Source organism: Balaenoptera physalus, assembly GCF_965194825.1.
Source record: "Balaenoptera physalus genome assembly, chromosome: 20".
Taxonomy (NCBI): Eukaryota; Metazoa; Chordata; class Mammalia; order Artiodactyla; family Balaenopteridae; genus Balaenoptera; species Balaenoptera physalus.
Genome location: NC_138901.1, coordinates 9927017 through 9947781, shown reverse-complemented (window position 1 = coordinate 9947781; position 20765 = coordinate 9927017). Strand labels below are relative to the sequence as shown.

The following is a 20765-nucleotide window of genomic DNA, read 5'->3' as shown; positions in this document are numbered from 1 at the left end:
AAGCAGCTTGCCAAGCGTGTGGGTGTTTCTGATGGTGATGAGCGCTAGCATCTGTGTAGATGATGGGTGTTGCTGTTATTATCCCCGTTTTACAGATGAACAGAGACTGAGGCACCCAGAGTTAAGAAACCTGTGCTAGGTCACACAGTCAATACTCTGAACCACCAGAGTACACTGTTCTAGACTTTTCTACCACCTGCAAGCCTCCCACCAAACATTCTTGGTTCCTTAGGACTTTCCTTCCTATGACCTGTTTTTGTTTGTTTCTTCATTCTCCTCCTGAACTCTGAGGCCCTTCTTCCCATCCTTAACCACTCCCTGCCTTTCTGAACCATATCTGGGAAGACATACCTCTCCCTTACTCAAATTTTCTCCTTATTTAGTAAAAGTGTAGTTCTCATTTAGTGTGTATTTCTCATTAGGTGAACTCCTAATAATTTCTTTTCTTTCTTTTTTTTTTTGCCGCACCGCGTGGCATGTGGGATCTTAGTTCCCCGACCAGGGATTGGAAGCGTGGAGTCTTAACCACTGGACCATCAGGGAAGTCCCCCTAAAAATTTCGATAGTTATATTTTGATTTTAAAACTTGCAGGCCATCCCGTTTGATCTTCACACGTCCCGTGGTGGGGGGAACAGGGTGGGTGAGGTCTGACCTGCGCAGGGGCTGGGCTGGACCATTACCCTGCTTGTTTTAGGCATTTCTAGCAACACAGGTAACGATCACATTGGCTCTTTTGGTGACCACGGTCTCTGCCGACTCTGAGCTCACAGCCGGCTCAGACCCTCTCGTCTCCAGCTTTGCTCCTTCGGAGCTACATTCTCCCACTTGGCACTTGCAGGGTCGGATGTGGGGACCCACGTGTGGGTTGTAGATGTTTTCCCAGTATGCTTGGCCTTGTTAGATTTGACCAGGTGTTCAAGCCTGTGAAAAATCTGAGCTGAAGGCTTGCATTCCAGCAGCACGGCTGGTTTCCATCTCCTTGTGGGTGATTGAGTGCCGGGGACATTGCATCCAGAGCTGATGGCCATGGATTCAGACGCTCATGTACTTGACTCATGGAAAGCCCACCAGGGCCCCAGCCTGTACTCTTCTTGCTTTAGACACACTTTTTTTTAAATAAATAAATTTATTTATTTATTTATTTATTTATTTATTTATTTATTCATTCATTTATGGGTGTGTTGGGTCTTCGTTTCTGTGCGAGGGCTTTCTCTAGTTGTGGCAAGTGGGGGCCACTCTTCATCACGGTGCGCGGGCCTCTCACTGTTGCGGCCTCTCTTGTTGCAGAGCACAGGCTCCAGACGCGCAGGCTCAGTAGTTGTGGCTCACGGGCCTAGTTGCTCCGCGGCGTGTGGGATCTTCCCGGACCAGGGCTCGAACCCGTGTCCCCTGCATTGGCAGGCAGATTCTCAATCACTGCGCCACCAGGGAGGCCCCTAGACACACTTTTAAGAAACTGCTTTGTGTGGGTCCCAGTCCATAGCAGTTTAGAAGCCGTATGAGAAAAGGGGGATAGGGTGCTGTCAGACACACAGACAGAAAGTTGAAACTACGGAGGAAGCTATAAGAAGTCCACTTAAAAACTCCAAATTATATTCTGGGGTCATTTAGTTTAGAGGAACCCTGTCATATATATATATATATATATACATGTTTTTTTTGGTGGGGGTCCTATATGTCTTAAAAGCCCTTGAGGGATTCTCTGTATTATAGTCCTAAAGATAATCCAGAGTTCTAAGAAGGTCAAATTATATCTATTCTGTGTACTCTCAGGAGACGGAGAAATGTTTAACTTTACACACGGAAGAGTAAGCTTTACTTATATGGAAATGTTCTCTCTGGCCATGCCAGCTAATTGGGAGCCCTTTTATATCTATTTTTAAATGTTTCAAAGAAAATGTGCTAAACCGTGTCCCCGGGGCGTTGAATCTGTGGACCCCGGAGAAAAACAGGAGCATTTTCCTGTTGCTGCGGAAATCAGGGGCTGCCTTGTCAGGGAGGAAGAACCAGAACAGGGCTGGGGAGAGGTGGGTGGGTAGCATGAGGGGCGTTCTGTTTGAGGAAGAAGGACGGGCACGAGCACAGTGAAGGTGTTGGACCTGGGTCAGGGGCATTTGGGATGCCCGGCTGGGGAAAGGGGGCCAGATCCTGAGCTGCTGGAATGTTCCCAAGCCTGTAGGCCAGGGACTGCCTGACCGACTTTGGTGAGATGGTTAACTGAGCGCATTTCTGGGCCCCTCCCCACTGAGGCAGAGGTGGGATCGGTCTGGGGCGGGGCCCTAAAATCTGCGTCTTAACTAGCAGCTCAGGCAACCCGTGAGGCAGGTGGCCTCTGGCTGTGCTTGGAGACTTGCTGGTGCCCACAGCACAGGGCCCGTTGCAGATGCTCAAGTGACACAGGTGGCCGAGTTAGAACAGTGGCTGTAGCCATAGTGCTGGGGAGGAGGCGTCGGGTGGGGTGGAACGGGGGTGGTGGCAGGGAGCCTGGTTAGGAGGCTCAGGTGAGACCCTTCGACTGGAGTCCGGTCCACCTGGCACTGGAGCCCCTGGTTTGGGCGCCACACAGCCGCCTTCGTGGTCACCTTTCTTCCTCATCGGCCTGGGGTACCCTGGAGTCTCCGTTGAGGGATCAGAAGGCAGGAGGGCTGCTGTGGGCCTGGCCCTTCCTGGGGGCCTGGGAGGGGGTCTGCCTCGGCTGAAAAGTCATCTGAGCCGCTACCCAGGTGACCGCCGCGGGCTGGCTCCACGCACCAGGGACGCAGAGGGTGAGAGGAGAATGGGCCCAGTGTCCTTCCCATCTGCCGCTCTGAGTGGAGCTTCTGTAAGGACAGGGCTGCGGCTTCCCGAGGGGTTGAAGGCAGCCAGCACAGGCCAGCCCGTCCCGCTTTGGGAAGCAAGATCAGACGGCCCGAGAGAACCCGAACACTCAGAACACTCTGGTCCCAAGTCAGTGAGCAAGGAAGGGCTTGGAGGTGAGGGCATGGGGCAGCTGGGGACATGGGCAGAGGGCAAGGGTGCATCTGCCGGTTGGTACAGGGTTTTCAGTTCCTGAACGAGGGAGCTGACTCTAATTTCTGGGCTTTATCCCTAAGATCACCATCCAGATGTTTCAGGTTTTCATCCATTTGCGTGTCTCCAGGAAAACCACCTGGGCAGTATTGAGGCGCCTGACCAGGTGGTTTTCCCCAGCGGGCCTGGCTCAGGGTACAACGGGTGACCGAGTGGGTGGGGGCCCTCCAGAGTGGGAGAGGCTCGTGCAGGGTTTGCTCATTGTCACCAGTTAACATGGGGCGTGAACCAGTGGCTCCAGGCCCAAAAATAGACCTTGGATCTCGGGGTGCAGTTTTCCCCATTCTCTACAGATGAAGAGACATTCACAGCTCTCTCCCTCTCCTCACCTGTTTGGACACCCCTGTGGCCATTCCCAGGGGTGGGAAAAGCTCAATCTCTGACATTTGGGACCCAGATTCAAACCCAGCTCCTCCCTGTGAGCTGGGACAGTTACTCAGTTTCTGCACTTCTATTTCTTGGTGTGGGGAGATGCTTTCATTTCTCTTGGGTGTATACTTAGGAGTACAGTTGCTGGGTCATATGGTAGATCTACATTTACCATCTTATAAAACTGCCAAACAGTTTTCCAGAGCAGCTGCACCTTTTCGCATCCCCACCAGCAGCATGTGAGGGTTCCGATGTCCCCACATCCTCACCAAGTCTTGTCATTGCCTGTCTTTTTCATTGTAGCCATCCTAGTGGGTGTGAAGTGGTATCTTCATTTTGCATTTCCCTGATGAGTGTTGGTGTTGAACATCTTTTTATGGGCTTTATTAGCCATACATAAATCTTCTTTGGTGATGTGTTTATTTCAACCTTTTGCCTATTTTTATAAATTTATTTATTTATTTATTTTTGGCTGCATTGGGTCTTCGTTGCTGTGCGTGGGCTTTTTCTAGATTGTGTTGAGCGGGGGCTACTCTTCGTTGTGGTGCGCGGGCTTCTCACTGCGGTGGCTTCTCTTGCTGTGGAGCATGGACTCTAGGCGCGTGGGCTTCAGTAAATGCGGCATGAGGGCTCAGTAGTTGTGGCACACGGGCTTTGTTGCTCCGCGGCATGTGAGATCTTCCCGGACCAGGGCTCGAACCGGTATCCCCTGCATTGGCAGGCGGATTCTTAACCACTGGGCCACCAGGGAAGTCCCTGCCCATTTTTAAATTGGATTGTTTGTCTTCTTATTGTAAGAGCTGTTTATACAAACTGATTCAAGTCTTTTGTTGGATATGTGGTTTGCAGGTATTTCCTTCCAGTCCTTATGTTTTCACTTATTAACGATGTCTTTTGAAGTGCAGAGGTTTTTAATACTGATGATGCCACACTTACCAATTTCTTGTATTGCTTGTGCTTTTGGTGTTGTATCTAAGAATCTTTGCCTAACCTGAAGTCATGAAGATACAGTTCTGTTTCCTTCCAAGCGTCTATAGCTTTAGACCTTACCTTAAGGTCTATGATCACTTTAATTTCTGTATATGGTATATAATTTTGTATATGATGAGATAAGGGTGTAAATTAATCTTTTTTGCATGTGGATATCCAACTGTCCCAGGAACATTTGTTGAAAAGGAACAAAAAATGACTCTTTCCCCCATTGAATTGCTGTGGCACTTTTGTTGAAAATCTCAACCATTGTGTTTAATGCCCCAGCTTTCTCTTTTTCTCTCCTCTTGCTCATCATGGTGGTTGGCAGACTGGTAGAATATGATGTTAACCGCATTTCCACATGTATAACTGCACCATCATAGTTACCAAGAGCCAGCGGCTATGTGACCATTGGTCAAAGACAAGATGGTCTACCCAAGGGGCAGCTGCCACCTGCCAGCTGTGTGATTTGGGTCAAGTTTCTTAATTGCTCCCTGCCTCAGTTTCCCCACCCGTGAACCAGGGGTGCTAATAACTCCTTACCTCAACGGTTACTGTAAAAAAGATAAGTGGAGGGCAGCCCACACAGTTAACATTAGTTGTTCCGTTGATGCAGTGGTGTTTCTGATGACCAGCATTAATTTTGGCTAAAATTGCTCACCCTGGCTCCACACATCCTAAAATAAAAAAAGGGAAGGGATACCCACACAGTTGAGGGGCGCTCCGTACAGACTGCAGTGCCTAGGAAGCAGCTCCCATAGCCCACAAATCTGGCCGTTTTTGACATCAGCTGCAAGTGATACTCTTTTTTGGGGTGAATGCACCTTCTTTAGGAAGGCCTGGTGGAGCACGTGTCCCTGACTGATGGCAAAGAGATGTGAAAAAAGAAATACCACTAGCTTAACCTCCTTTCTGGTTTGCACTGAATTCTAGTACAAACCTGCACGTCAGCACACTCACCCACACACACCTCCCCCTACACACACACACACACACACACACACACACACACACACACACACCCCTTTCCTGGCAGGCTCCTCCTCCTTCACCGCTTCCTCCTTTCATTTGTAAGTAGCTCCCTCCAGAGGGCCAGACATTTGCATCACCCCCACCTGAACCCTAACTTGTCTCCTAAGGTGGGGTCTTAACCCCGGCACTGTTGACGTTTGGAGCCTGGTCCCTGTTTGTCGTGGGGCCGTCCTGTGCATCTCAGGACGTTTTGCAGCACCCCACCTCCTTCCAGTTGTGACAACCAAAACTGTCTCCAGACATGGCCACGTGTCCCCCTGGGAAGCAGAACCACACCCCACTGAGAACAGCTGCCCTGCCGGGTCTCATTAAAGGCGTGTGAGACAGAGATCGGGAGCCGGAGAACAGGCCCTCGTGGGCGGGTGACAGGAGAGTGATCTGGAGGGACACGTCCCCCAGCCTGTCCTGCACTCAGAGCCCCGTGTGCCTTGGCTCCAGGGCCTCACTGTCCTCGGAACGCTCCGGGCAGCGCTGTGCATCTTCCTGCCCTGTGGGCTTGCCATGAAACGGCCGTAGCACCTGTGGCTCCTCGGCCCTGGTGCCCTTGAACCTCCACTCTTGGTTCACACCACCTTCTCTCTGAAGCCGTGTCTGCAAAGGCCCCCGACATGAAAGGAAACGCAGAGAGAGCCCCTCGGTGGAGCCCCAGTCCCGACGACGAAGCCTTGCTTTTGAGGCAGAAGCACAAATGGCTACACGTCCGAGAGAAAGGAGACCTGCCCCTGCGGAGAAGACAGGACCTCCGGCGGTGGAAGAGCTGGCTGCCCCGGCGCTTGGCTGAGGAGCTGAAGGCGGAGCAGCAGAAGGCCCCAGACCAGCGAGTCCGAGGCCTGGAGAGGCTGTACTCAGCACATCTGTTGCGGGGGAGGCGGTGGCGGGCCGACTGGCCGAGGACCATGAACCTGACTCAGAGGGCTCGACCCAGCGAGGGGCCGCCAGGTCGCCCAGGGCCGAGGGGAAGCACACAATGGCCGTGCGGCAAGAGAAGGGACACAGGGAAGAGCTGGTCCGACGGCAGCCCTGGTGCACCACGTCCCGGAGAACAGCGGTGACCCAGGAGAGGCAGGGAGCCTCCAGAACCACGGGCCTGAGTCCTCGCCCCCTGAGCCCAGCAGAGAGGAGTAAAGGAAAACACGCGCCTTCAACGAAGACCGGCGGGGGCCACCGTCCCGTTGACCCTGGGCTGAGAAGAGGGACAGAACTTGGGAAAGCTCTTGGCTGCTGTAGGGGAGATCAAATGCCTGGAGGAACGGGAGACAGAAACAGCCCAGGACAGCAGGAGGCAGCTGGGGAAGCGAACGGCTTGTCTTCAAGGCCCGAAAAACCACTGTTTGCATCAGAGCCCCGAGGGCAAAGCCGACGACCTGGAACAGCTGTGGCCAGTCGGCTCGACCTGCAGAAGGGGGGCCTGACCGCTGGCAAAGCTCTGTGACAAGAGCAGGTGGCAGGGAGAGCTGGAGTTTGCCTCTGAAGGGTTGTTCGATACCAACCGGAAGCTGAAAAAAACTCCTGAACTTGCACCTGGATCTCAAGCCCAGGATGGATCAGAGCCGCAGTGAAAAACAGGGCTTTGAGGAGACGCAGGCATGGAGAAGGGAGAGCCAGAGAAAGAGGAATGGAAGAGATGCAGAGATGGACATGGTGCCCCCCGGGGAGCCCGCGAGTCCAGCGGGGGTGGACGCCCGCCTGACGCCGTCCAGAACCAGCTTGAAAAAGTTACTAAGCAAGCTCAAGAACCAAAAATCCCATAGGATGGCCAAGTGCGTGGTTAAGAATGACGGTAAACCGTGGTCTCCCGAGGCAGGGACATCTGTCGATGAAGAGAACCTGCTCTCGTGCAGCCCCGAATCCAGACAGGAGCCGCCCCGGCCGGACGCGCTGGCGCAGGGCTCCCTTCAGCTTCACCCTCGAGAACAGGCAGACAGAGGTGGCTTGGCGGCATCAAGGCAGAAACAGAAAATGCAGGAGGAGCAGAGAAGACCAAAGTAGCTGGGCTCACTCAAGCAAATCAGACACCCCAAGATGAGCTTGGAGGCCGACCTCCAGACGGAGCTGGAAGATGGGAGGAGGGCACAGAGGCCAGCTTCTCTGGCTCGTCGGAAGCCTGACTCCCCTCCAGACCAGGAGAAGAAAGGAGGGTATGACCGCAGCCCCACTTCCCCCTCGGCCAGCATCGTCGATGATGACAGGCACAGTCAGATGACCCGTGACCTTCAACAGCAAATTCTAGAGCAAAACAAGTTGCACAAGCAGTTTCTTGAAGAAACCAGGAAACGCTTGTGAGAGTTTCAGAAAATATGTTAAAAATGAGAGTCCCACCCCTGGTAAATACATCACTGGTAACTGAGCGTTCTGCCAGAACTGGCACCCAAGTCTGTGCGATTGTATTTGCGTCATCTGCTCAGAAACCTGTAGCCTCTTTAAAATGGGCCATCAGTCATCCTTCCATCCTTTGGAGCGAATTCCTCTGCAGGAATCGTACTTATTGCCAATCTTGCCTTTAAAACGAAGTCCAGTTCAGGAAGACTCCTTAGCACGAACGTGTGGGGCGCGCTAGGAGGGTCTGGCCATTGTAGCACGAAGGTGTGTCCCGGAGCTGAGGCTGTTTTCACGTGCCACAGCACAGGTGGAAATACCAGGTACATTTAAGTGCTTTAGATGTTTTGGCGAAATAAACAGTGGACTTTGAGGGGCATCCAAGGTCAGACGGGCACAGTTTCAAAAGATACATCATTTGTTGCTTAGCCAGTGGCTGAGACGTTAATGGAGAGATTTAACAAAAATCTTTTAGTCTTTCAAACCAACATCATTTAATAGGACATCAGTAACATTCTTATAACTTTAATATTAGAAAGTAGGAGGGAGGGAGAAAGGAGGGGGAGAGGGAGGGAAAGAAGGGGGTGGAAGCAAGAGGAAGAAAGAGGAAAGAGAGAAAGAAAGGGGAAGTGGTTCCCAGCAACTCAGCCCTATAGACTCCTTCTGGGGCTGGCAGTGGTGGGGGAACCAGGGTGTCTGGTAGGTTCCCTACCCTCCAGCTTTACCTCTGACCCAAAAGCCTTGGCAGTCGTGGAGACCCTACACTGGGTGGGGTTTTATCTGCCTGTTGCATACTTAGGGGTTGGAATGGGGGTGGACAAACCTTTTCTGCAAAGAGCCGATAGTAAACATTTTAGGCTTTGCTGGCTATACGGTCTCTGGCAACTACTCTACGCCTGCCTTTGCAGCTGGAACGCAGCCACAGACAACACATAAATGAATGGGTGTGACCGAGTTCCAATAAGACTTTATTTACAAAAATAGGTGGTAGGCAGGCTTTGGCCCTTGGGCCAGAGCTAACTGACCCCTGGACTTAGCATATGAAGGAGAGGTGCCCTCCCTCCCAAGGACCTCAGATGCACTGGGTGGGATAAATCCTCTTCATTCATGATATGTTGGCATCATTGGGCCATCAATGGCCTTTTTTATCTTACGTATGTTCGGCATATAGCCCAGCCATGTCAAAGTGACCAACAGAGTGAAGGCAGGGTCTGCTGCGACCCCAGCCCGTCCACATATAGACAATATAATGAACAACTGTGAGCCCACCACCCAAACCCAAGATCTGGAATATTTGCTGAAAACCAGCTTTATCTGTGTGCTACTTCCCTCTTCTCTACGCTGTTCCTCCTTAGCTGTATCGTACACCCGCTGAACTTGGGAGTTGTCCCTGCACTTCACTACAACCCGAACGCAACCTGTATTGTTTAGTTTTACTCCTGCTTGAACCCTATAAAAAGGATATTATATCATGTGTGGTCTTTTGGAAGCGTTTTTGGACCCAGCGTAGTTAGTTCATTCGTGTCACACGTAGGTGTCATTTTTGCCACAGCGTCATAGCATGTGACCCTCTGAGCCTTCTTTCCATAGCTGCTTCTGTTTTGTGCCAGTTCCCAAAAAGTGAACTACATCCCTAATGCATTTGGATCAAAAGGCCTGGCATCAAAAAGTGCTTTGGGAATGTTTGAACACCACAGCTGGGATGTAGGTGTGGGAAAGGTCCCATCCCTCCTTTTCTTCCCATTTTCACCTTTTTTTTTTTTTGTCCCTGGAAAATGTTGACCTGATATTATACTGTTTTTCCTTTGCAAATACTGAGTGACAGACACTGCCCCACTTAACTGGAGCTGAACACTGAACAACACACACACAGGACATGTTCTAGTGGAGGATATAGGTACCAAGTGACCACAATGACAGATGGTGATAGAGGGATACTCAGAGAGGTGGGGTGACTGACCGGATATGTGTCTCTGAGCATCCAGCCCACAACCCCTGAATGCGACCATTTGTGTGGAGCAGTAATGGCATCCCACAAGGTGTGTTTTGTTTGTTTGTTTGTTTTTCAGTTTTGTTTTAAAATCAATAGCTTGAGTGAGGAACCTTCCACCATCTCACGTCTCCATCACGTGAGTCTCCGTTGTTTGTGGCTTTTCCATTTTAGGTGGAGAAAATGTTTGATCCCAGCCCGGTTTCTCTCACCTGCTTCCGAATACCATGGGTCAGGGCTGCAGAGCTGCTCAACAATTTGGTCTGAGCCCAACGTGAATAAGAAAAAAGTCCTGGGGCCAAGAGAGCTTTGTCACTCGCAGGCCAAATGAGGATTCCCTGCGGGGAGGGGCGCTGGCCTTAGTGAGTGCTCAGCTGGAACTCCCATCTGTCGCTATGGGATCACCTCGGTCTGAGGGTGGAGGGGTGCCGTGGGATCACTGGGTTTAAAGCCGTGGCCACGATGGGACCCAAACACTGAGTAATGAGATCCTCGTGACTCGGGCTGGAAGCCGCAGTCTAATGAAGGGGCAAGCCTGCCTTTAAGTGCCTTATTTTTGTTTCCACTTTCAAAGGTCATGTTTGTGGCCCGTGTGTTCTAGGTGAGGAATTGTCCCTTCTTGGCCACACTTGAGCTAAAAGTAGGTGTGGGGGATGGGCAGCGAGACATGGCAGAGGGTGACTCAACTCTGCCTGGACGGTCACTCCCACACTGTCCCCTGGCAGCTGGATGAGACACCCTGCCCTTTCCCACCTGTCCTGCAGAAGGCTGAAGGGGGGCGGGCCAAGGTACCCCTTCCCTAGGTTAGTGACGTGGGTAATGAAACAGCCCTCCAGGACTACCCCCGCCTGCCCGCCCGCAAAAAGAGCTGACCCTCCAGTGATTCCCGATGGAGATGTCACCAGTAACTTCCATCTCTCAGTGGTATCCAGGGGGTGGGCTGGGATCCCAGAAGACACTGCCTTCACTCCCTGTCGGTCACTTTGACATGACTGGACTCTGGTGCCCAGGGCCCTGGGACAGCGCCACCTGGAAGGGTTCCGCCCAGTACTGCCAGGGGGCAGTGGGGACCCCGACACGGTGGCTTCTCCTAAAGGGTCCTCCCCCAGCGGCCTTCCCCACGCGTCCTCCCTCCCTCCCTCATGGGCTCTTCCTCTCTGAAACTGCATCTTCTAGAACTTTCCCCTGGTTTTGTGATTCCTCCCCCCACTTTCGGGGGCAGCTACCGTGTTCCTGTTTCACTCTGTGTTGTCAGGTCACTTCCTTGCAGCCCAGCCAGTGAGTCCTCCCCAGACGGCAGCCGCTAGGGAAGGCCTCCGTGGCCGGCCTGCTGGTGGACAGGCCCTCCGTTTGCCCAAGGGATCCACAGGCGGAAGACGGCGCCGGTGGTGCCTGCTGCGAGGTCCGCTGTCCACAGGCAGGTGCGGGCCAGCAGTGACCGACAAGGACCAGGACACTTCGGAAGCAGGGACAGAAGTTCTCCCTCGACAATGTGACTGCTCCAGCCCTGGAGGGGCCGGTGGGCACCCTCGGCTTGGATGTGACCCCGCGTTCCATGTGTGCTGCTCTGAGGGTCCTTATTCCTGTCCCCTCCCCTGCCCAGCCAGGTGCGAGGTTGTAGTGTGTATGAGAACATCCAGAATCTCAGAAATGTAAAATAATGGGAAAATAGGTTTTTCAAGTTGGGGTGGAGGGCAGGGGACCCTCTTTCAGGCCATGAGATGCGGGCAGCTTCTTGCCTCCACGTGATGGAGACGTGATGGAGAGCTGATGGCGGAGCGCAGCCCACCCTCGTCCTGGCTGGAGACGGGAGGCTGGGTGGACTGCACACCCCACACCACCCGCTCCAAGGGGCAGCTGGGCTGCCACCTGGGCTCTTACTTGCTAAGCTAACGAGGACTAGCCGAGGAGAGGGGGCATGAACCACCCAGCCTGCGCACCCAGCTTCCCTCCACACTGGCAGCTGGGAGGGTGGCTCTGGGATTCCAGCCTTTCCATCGCTGCTCCTGGCTCCTGGGAAATGCCGTGCATTGGAGTCGGCCCACAGACCACATGCCTCAACGTCCCACGCCAGGGCCACTGCTGCTGCTCTGTCCATGCGGACGGGCGCCTGAGCCACAGGCCCGGCACTCAAGTGTTCAGTCCCCAAAATGAGGCAGCCTGGAAGGGGAGACCTGCCCGAGGTCACGGCCCACCAGCAGCAACGTGAGGACAGGACCCTTGTCTGCTGCCCCTCGCTTCTTAGCTGTCCGTCCAGCCCCTTCCTCAGCCTGTGGGTGGGGAGGGATCCTCTCAGCATCTCTCCCTGCACCGCCCCCCCCCCCGCCCCCTGCCCCGCCTGGTCCTGCTCCTGCCCCCGCTCCGGGCTCCAGGCTTGGGCTTGCAGGACTGAGCTTGGCTCCTTCTCGGGGTCTTGGCGGAGAAAGTGCAGAGCAGCAGTTCCCTCCACAAAGCCGCACTGTTCTCAGCAAATCCTCCCAGGAGCAGGGATGCATTTTTTTCAAATGATTCAGCAGCACGTGAATGGGAAGGGCCGGAGCCCAAGGCTTCGGAGACCGTGACCAAGGCCTCTGGCATGAGATCCTGCTGGGCCCACAGGGAAAAGGGAGGAAAGGTGGCGGGGCTTGAGTCAGGGGTCCTATCTGGGTCCTGGGGGGTCGGGAGGGCAGCTTGGAAGCTGGGCGGTGAGTGCTGCAGCTTCTCTCTGCATCACCAGGGCGCTTTTAGAGATGTTTGCCTCCTGCTCCCAAGGGGAGCCAAAGCAAAGGGACAGGAAATGGAGATGGGAAAGCTGGTCTCCATGGAGACGGGGCATCCAGTGGACAACGGCTCACGTGTATGTACTAGAATCTTGAACAGCACTGGGCAGGCCTGGCAGATCCCCAGGTACCGGGCTCATGGGCAGCGTGGACCAGGGCTGGGGCTGTACTGCTGTTTCCTGTTGTCTGTCCTGCACCCGTCACTCTCCCTGCCCCACCCTCAACTCCTGAAAAAACACATCTGCTCTGAGCAGTTGTCATTCCAGGCGTTTTTGACCCTGGCCTGAGTCACGCTGGCCAAGTCTTGCCCTCACACTGGACACCACAGCCCTGCCGTGGACATCTGTTGGCTCCTGGGGTTGGGGAGGTTTGGGGGACCTGGGGGTGGGTCTGGTCTCTCACAGCTGCTACAGGGATGGAAGAAGCCCTTGGTTCCCTGCAGCATCACAGGGCTGTTTTTAATTACTTCATTTCCCTGAAAGCAGGGAATTTGGAGGAGGTCTGCTCCACCCCTGGCTGAACAGGGCCTGGCATTGAGGCCAGGGAAGGCAGAGCTGAGTGCTTGGGGAGAGCCCCCAGGGCCATGTCCACCATGGGGCAGCTGGAAAGGTGAGGGCTGGGTGCACACTGAGGTCAGAGGGGCAGGTGGGGCTGGATGCTCCCACGGCCTTCTGGGCACCAGGCCAGCACTGACGCCATGCATTCCTTGTGACATCTCCCAGGCTGCTCGGCCACATCCCGTTTCCACATGCCTGTTCTGTAGGGAGGGGCGTGGCCCCGAAACCTGGGGAGTCCAAGCGGTCTGCAGTCCATGTGAACACGACCCTCTTTCTAAATCATCATCCACCCGCCCCCTGCCCCTGTAGCTGGTGAGGTCTGCCCCCCAACCCCAAAGAAGCAGATGCAGCCCATTGCAAAGGCTCACAGTGTCTTTACCATGCTCCCCACAGCCCACTGAGATGGTTTAGTTACTTGTAAGCAGTTAGGGATCCCTCGGTAATCCAGAGCAGGGCTCTGAAAAATATGATCCCTTCATTACAGCTTTCGTGGGGCAGAGCAGCAGGCTGTGTGTCTGGGGTGTAGACGCAGGAAGCGGGGCACCCCTCATTTTCTGACTCTACCCTTAAGGGTTAGTGGTGGCTGGGATGGAGGTACCCCAGTCCACCCTCCACTGGGACTTGGGGCAAGTTCATCAAAATTCAAAGGCCAAGGGGCCTCCACCAGGTCAACCAGCCATACAGTGTCACTGTGTCCACCCTAAAGGGACAAGAGACCCTCTTCCCAAGAGGCAGCCTCGGGATGTAGCTGCAGGCATTAAGCGAGGACTTGGTAGCTCTGCGATTTGAGGGTGTAGATGTCTACCCTCACGGCGCCCCTTCTCTGGAGAGTGTAGACAAGAGTGTGGAACACTCCAGCCCTCCCCAAGTACCCCAGCAGTGCAGAGCACACCTGGAGAGCTGGGGGTCCGAAGCCTGACCTGGAGTAAGTGGAGGCTGGATCTCGCCTGGGACAAAATCGTTACTTTCTGAATTCCTCTGAAATGGTTGGCGTGTAGTTTTTCCCAGAGACAAGGAAACCGACCAAGTGACCCTCTACTCTCAAACCAGGGCTCGCATTCCAGGCACAGCAGCAGAGGGGCCCCCACCCACTCTTGATTGGGGCCAGTAGGGTCTTTGGCAAATGTGCCGGCCAGTTGACAGCCCCTGACCTCTCCCGCATAGCGGGTGGCTTTGAGACCGTGTGCCCCTCACCGGAGGGACCACTGGGCATTTTCCATGAGGCTGTGAGCAGGGCGGCGAGGTCCGTGTTAGTGCCTGTCTCGCTGGGAGCCCCTTCCAGATCGGAGCTGGAGGCTGCGGTAGGCGGGCGGGGAGGTGACGGTGGCCTCTGCTGATGCTGAGCCCCCCTCGCCACCCTGAGTCAGCGCATACACGTAAGGCTCAGACGGTTCAGGGTGTTGACCTAGTATTTAGACGGATGTTTTTCCGAATCCTGGAGATTCCCGCACCTGTTGCAGGCAGACCCGTGATTTTTCCCTGAGCCGGAAGCTCTGCCTGGGCAGGCTCTGGGATCTGGGGATTCTGGGGTGTTGAGTGTGTTGGTGCAAGGCCGTGAATGTGTAAAAGTCAGAGTCCTGACATCCCCAGTCTTACCGTGCTCTGGGGTCGGGAGCCCATGCCGAGCAGCGTAGCCCCGTTGGGAAAGGTCCTACAGGATACATTCGTATGTGTAGCATATGGCATTCCTCTGGAGAGAAGTTGGGCCCGTGGTAAGACGTCAAGATAATTCAGTTTATTTCAGTGTGAAATAAATGAACTTCTGACAGGCAGTTCTCTTTCAGGGCCCGGCTCCCCCCGTAGACTATGTCCTTGGCTTGTTGTTAATCTCCATGGCTTCCCCGATAAGGTCTGCAGACACATGAGGACTGAGATGTTGGCGGGGTGTGGGCGAGACTTGAATCGGCCTGGGCTGGTCGAGTGTGCTGCTCCTCTGGACCGGCCCTGGCCACAGGGTGTGCTGGGGACACCCAAGGTTTCCTGCCAGCCTCCTCCCCGTGCCCTCCCCCCAGGGCAGTGGCACAGTCTGGCCTCCGTTGGTTTTGCCTGGGCTGTCGTCATCTCTCGGAGTCTGAACATGGCCTGTGTTCTTTGGATCGTCGTCCGCAACCTTGACTTTCCACCCACCCCGTTCTTTTCCATCCCAAATCTGGCTGGGCGGACTAGGGATTGTTTTTGCAGGCTCCTAGGGGTGGGAAGTGACGTCATGTGGTGTCCACAGCCCAAGGGGTGGGGGCGGGGGCTCTGCGGTTGCTTGTGCTTTGAATTAAGTCCACGGCTGTGCGTTCCAGTAGCCAACATCTGGCAGTGAATTCATCAGCCAGTGTATCACCCTTGATCTCAAACCCAGATGTTGTGTTAACGGCAGAAGAGAAAGAAGAAAAAATCTGAGCAGCCCAGGGAGAGGCCATCATTTTTGCATCCAAAGCGGTTAGAACAGGAATCTTCATGAAGACTCTCCCTCCTACTGCTGCCTCTCGTTCCCCAGGGGCAGGATGGGGGAGCAGAGCTGCTCACTCACGGGGTGGGGGGGGACAGGACCTAGGCTGACCCCCACCCCAGGGCCGAACACCAGGCCCAGCATGCAGTAGGTGTTTGGTAAACATGAGTCCATGCCTCCATTTTAACTTCTTCCCAGATTCTTTGGGTCTCTTTGCTTCTCCCCAGCCCTGTCCTTTAAATGGCCTGGGACTCAGAGAGGCCCATCCCTCACTTGGAGTGGCCTCCAGTCTGGAGCTCAGGGTTATGCCCATTGCGCTAGGTGCAGGAAACACATTTCTGGAAAGCTCTTCTTGCCTCCTTCTCTGTCCGCCACTGGCAGCTGGAAAGAGAGTGCTTCTTGGTTTTCCTATCCATCATCTATCTTCCTGCCCGGGTTGGATCTCCTCGAAGGCAGGGACTGTTACTGAAGACCTTCCCACACCTTACCCCTTTTGCCCTTTGGGCAACAGGAGGGGGCCCGTGCTTTTCGAATTTATACTTAAAAGGCAGTCCAACTCGGAACTCTGAGCTTGGCATGGAAGACAGTCCCCACTCTGGCTCATGCCGGGGGCAGAAAGCTGAGGGTCGGGATGTCCGCAGCCGAGTTGGCCGGGGTCCACTGTGCTGCTGCCCCGCCTGCCCTCCCTCCCTTGTGGGGCCCCTCAGGTCTCCTATCTGTAACTTGCCTGTGGGAGCCTCTGGCTGTGATCAATTCAGCTGCCAATGCTTTGCCTATGTCCCCCCACCCCACCCCATGCAGAGTGGTGCTGAGCCCAGATGGTACCTGCTGCCCTGAGCAGCTCAGCGCCGTGGATCCCTCGCACCTACGCGGACGGGTGTGCGCCCAGCATCTCTCTTTCGTGGTTGGAGGATGTTGACACTTCGGGGAAGGTTTCCATAGAACTGGGCTTTCTTTTCTCTCTTGCTTCACTTTCTTTCCTTCCATTTCTCTCTTTTTTTTTAAAATTTTTATTTGTTTATTCATTTATTTTTGGCTGCATTGGGTCTTCGTTGCTGCGCGCGGGCTTCCTCTATTTACGGTGAGCAGGGGCTGCTCTTCGATGCGGTGCACGGGCTTACCATTGCGGTGGCTTCTCTTGTTGCGGAGCACGGGCTCTAGGTGCGCGGGCTTCAGTAGTTGTGGCACATGGGCTCGGTAGTTGTGGCACATGGGCTTAGTTGCTCCACAGCATGTGGGATCTTCCCAGACAAGGGATCAAACCTGTGTCCCCTGCATTGGCAGGTAGATTCTTAACCACTGCGCCACCAGGGAAGTCCCCCCATTCTCTTTCATTTTGTAAAACGTTGAGATTCCCACCCAGAATTCAAAGACCCTGAAGAATCTGAATTCCTGTGCTGCGTGGACGAGCCCAGTTGGAGATCCTCCCCACCCCACCCACCACCTCCCTGCAGGCAACTGGCAGCCCAGGGGCCAGTGAACATTCTAGTCTTAACTCTGGACCCTGGATTCAACCAATCCCTTCTTTTCTGACAAATTTTAAAAGGCAAGTGTGTGGTCTGTAACCCCAAAGCAGGTGCATCAGGAAGCTGCATCAGACCCAGACCCAGGATCCTCACCGCCCAGAGTGGGCTTCCCAGGCCTGAACGTGGCACAGCTCTCCTTACCCCTCACCCCCCGAATGCAAGAATTCGCACCATTCTTCTCCGAGGTGCTGTTTTTGTTCTGTCCTGAGCTACACGTGCATCGTGTGTCAGGCACCGCGTCACGTGCCCCCCATCTCTTAGTCTTCCCACACCTTGATGGTGTGCAGATACTGGTGGCGGTGTCTCCGTTTCCGATGTGAGCAGCTGAGTCCCAGGGAGGTCAGGGAACTTCCCTGAGGCTACACAGCAGGGAGGGGCTACAGCAGGATGGAGCCCCTCTGCTGCCCCCTTTCAATTAAGAACTCAGACTGCCTGGGAGCCTTAGGAGCTTTTATAAGAGAAAAATGCATGGACCTTGATGTGTGGAATGGAATGGAGACTCTTGGCTGTTTGGAAGTCGTTTTTGCTTATTTTCTTTTCTTTTTTTTTTTAATTGAAGTATAGTTGATTTACAATGTTGTTAATTTCTGCTGTACAGCAAAGTGATTCAGTTATATATATATTCTTTTTCATATTCTTTTCCATTATGATTTATCACAGGATATGGAATATACTTCCCTATGTTCTACAGTAGGACCTTGTTGTTTATCCATCCTGTATATAATAGTTTGCATCTGCTAATCCCAACCTCCCAATCCCTCCCCACCTCCCCCTTGGCAACCACAAGTCTGTTCTCTATGTCTGTGAGTCTGTTTCTGTTTTGTAGATAAGTTCATTTGTGTCATATTTTAGATTCCACATATAAGTGATATCATATGGTATTTGTCTTTCTCTTTCTGACTTACTTCGCTTAGTATGATCATCTCTAGGTCTATCCATGTTGCTGCCAATGGCATTACTTCATTCTTTTTTATGGCTGAGTAGTACTCCATTGTATATATGTACCACATCTTCTTTATCCATTCATCTGTCAATGGACATTCAGATTGTTTCCATGTCTTGGCTGTTGTGAATAGTGCTACTATGAACATAAGGGTGCTTTTATCGTTTTTTTTTTTTTTTTGGCTACATTGGGTCTTTGTTGCTGCACGTGGGCTTTTCTCTAGTTTCAGCTAGTGGGGGCTTCTCTTCATTGTGGTGCGTGGGTTTCTCATTGGGTGGCTTCTCTTGTTGCAGAGCACAGGCTCTAGGCGCGTGGGCTTCAGTAGTTATGGCACTCGGACTCAGTAGTTGTGGCTCTCAGGCTCTAGAGCACAGGCTCAGTAGTTGTGGCACATGGGTTTAGTTGCTCCACGGCATGTGGGATCTTCCCGGACCAGGGCTCGAACCCGTGTCCCCTGCATTGACAGGCAGATTCTTAACCACTGTGCCACCAGGGAAGCCCAGGGGTGCTTGTATCTTTTTGAATTATAGTTTTCTCCAGATACATGCCCAGGAGTGGGATTGCTCTATCATACGGCAACTCTATTTTTAGTTTTTTGAGGAACCTCCATATTGTTTTCCATAGTGGCTGCACCAATTTACATTCCCACCAACAGTGTAGGGGGGTTCCCTTTTCTCCACACCCTCTCCAGCATTTGTTATTTGTAGACTTTTTAATGATGGCCGTTCTGACTGATGTGCAGTGGTACCTCATTGTAGTTTTGACTTTTTGCTTATTTTCTAATGGCCAGCAGTGTGTTTATTGAACACCTATAATGCAGTAAGCATTGTGCAGGGTGCTGGACCTCTGAAAAGCAGTGCCAAAAAGTTCCAAAAAGCATGCAGAATTAGGTGTACCATAGTAAAATCTGGCAGCATTGCTCCTTTTAGAACTGTTATCTCCGTTGGATGTTCCTGGTTCATTTGATATCATGAGCTGAGGACGACGCTGCGGAAGAGCAGACTTACGACAGGACTAATCTGATGTTTACTGATTCGCATAAACACTTTTTTGTGCAGCACTGCAATAAGGTATAGATGAGGCAGGTCGTAAGAGGGACCAAGACAAACCTAACCTGTGCTGCTATCCAGGTATCTCAGGGTCAGCTCAGCAAATAGTGAGCCCTAACTGTTCTGTGGTTAGAACGTAGCTTCTGTCTGTTAGAAGCTCCCAGGGCCCTGAGCAGACGGGTACAGATGTTTACAGCAGAGTGGATGAGAGATGTGGAATATACCAGGTGCTACGGGAGGACAGGATTTCCCAGAGGGAAGATGGGGAAGGGCTATTTCAGCTGGGTCTTGAAGGATGAATGGAAGTTCTCCAGGCAGAGAGAGAGAGATGGCATTCAAGGCAGAAGAAACTTGCCTGTCTAGAGGTATGGACACCCCTGGGCAGGTTCAGATTCAGGGAGTATTATGGACTGGTGGGAGAGCAAGAGCGGGAGGCCACCACGGCAGCCGAAAGAGTCCCTGGCTGGCACCAGGTTGCAAAGGGTCTTCTGTTTTAGATGAGGGCAGTGGGCGGCTGAAAAAGATGTTTGAACTGGACGGGACGTGACTGAGAAAACATAACACGTGCTGGAGAGGGAGGATGGGTGGGGGTTGGGAGGAGACGCTGGGATCAGGTTGACCAGCTACCAAGGGCAAGGCCCTCTGTTCTACGGTGGCATTTCCTAGATGTGGCTTTGTAGGTTGGGGCCTGGCTCAGCCTGGGAAACAGGAACCTGTGGCCTCGGCCAGTCATGACTCAGCGCCGACAGAAGAAAAAATAAGGATGGGTTTGGGCCTGGGTGGGGCGCTGGGGCTGTGGCGTGGGGCTCTGGTGTCAGGCTGGGATCCAGAGAGCATTTCAGGGGTCCAGGGAGATGGGGCACAGATGGGGATCCGCGTGCCTGGGCCTCCCTGCTCTACGGGAGAAGACAGCCCTGCCTGGGGGCTCTGAGATTCCAGCCGCCCACTGGGGAGTGGAGGTGGGAGGCTCCTCTGAGCCCGTCTGCTCCTTGTTTCTTTATTTTGCTCACACCCACACTCACGTGACCCTCATCCAGCGTGACCCTGAACAGCCGAATCTTGGAGGACAAAGCTTTTAAAGCCATTAAAACAGGCTGTGCCACCAGCGGATAAGCCTTGAAATGAAAAAAGGGAGGGCTCTGCCCAAGCGACAGGGTGAACTGCTGATCTGCGCCCCGTCAGGTTATGGGTTGGAGCAGAGTCCTGGCTTAATTGCTAGTAGGAAGCCCTGGGGTGCATGGCCCTCGAGCAGCCTCAGGCCCCAGGGAACATTCCAGAACCTTCCCAGCCTGACCTCTTCCCCTCTCCTTCATCTCGTGTCACGTTCCAGGATCATCTTTCTTTCTGTTCGGCCTTTGTCCTCGGCATCTGTCCCTCATGTCTGCTAGAGATGCTCCTGAATGTCTCCTTCCCCCATTCAACGGTTAAAATGTTCAACCTTCCTCTGCTGTGCCTCTGATAGAATATGTGTTATTACAGAGAATCATCCCTGCGACATCTCTCAGGGACACGTTGAGGACAGATTAGGAGGCTGACAAGATAGACCTTTTAGATGGAAGATCCCCAACCTAAATATGATGGGGCCCCTCGTAGGTAGGTAACGCCCCCTCTGCCTTCAGCCCAAGAGAGCCTGATTGCCAGTAGGCTATGGGGGGCGGGGACTCTCACCATCTTTCACTGCGTGATGAGGACTGCAGAGCAGTCAGCGTGCTTATCTGCTTCCCCAGCCACAGACACGTACG

At 53.5% G+C, this 20765-nt stretch overlaps 2 protein-coding genes and 1 long non-coding RNA gene across 4 annotated transcripts in view; 2 read left to right on the top strand and 1 right to left on the bottom strand.

Annotated features, from left to right (window-relative positions):
* The window catches only part of LOC309650967, a 356435-nt gene that overhangs the window by 114745 nt on the left and 220925 nt on the right, over positions 1-20765 (bottom strand). The window lies entirely within an intron of this gene.
* TIMP2 (TIMP metallopeptidase inhibitor 2) overlaps positions 1-20765 on the top strand; it is a 50434-nt gene that overhangs the window by 15210 nt on the left and 14459 nt on the right. The window contains exon 1 of one of the 2 annotated variants that reach the window (XM_082443045.1): positions 20583-20616. The exons of the other annotated variant lie outside the window; for it this stretch is intronic. Coding sequence (XP_082299171.1) covers positions 20598-20616 — 19 coding nt within the window. The 5' untranslated portion in view covers positions 20583-20597. Of the gene's footprint in view, positions 1-20582; positions 20617-20765 lie in introns of those variants that run through there. 2 annotated transcript variants of the gene reach the window in all.
* Positions 1442-20588, top strand: CEP295NL (CEP295 N-terminal like). Its single transcript, XM_082443003.1, is given in 8 exon segments — positions 1442-6303; positions 6306-6644; positions 6646-6852; positions 6856-6951; positions 6953-7429; positions 7433-7723; positions 7727-20241; positions 20503-20588. Coding segments are annotated over 7 exon segments (1683 nt in total). The 5' UTR covers positions 1442-6051; the 3' UTR covers positions 7748-20241; positions 20503-20588.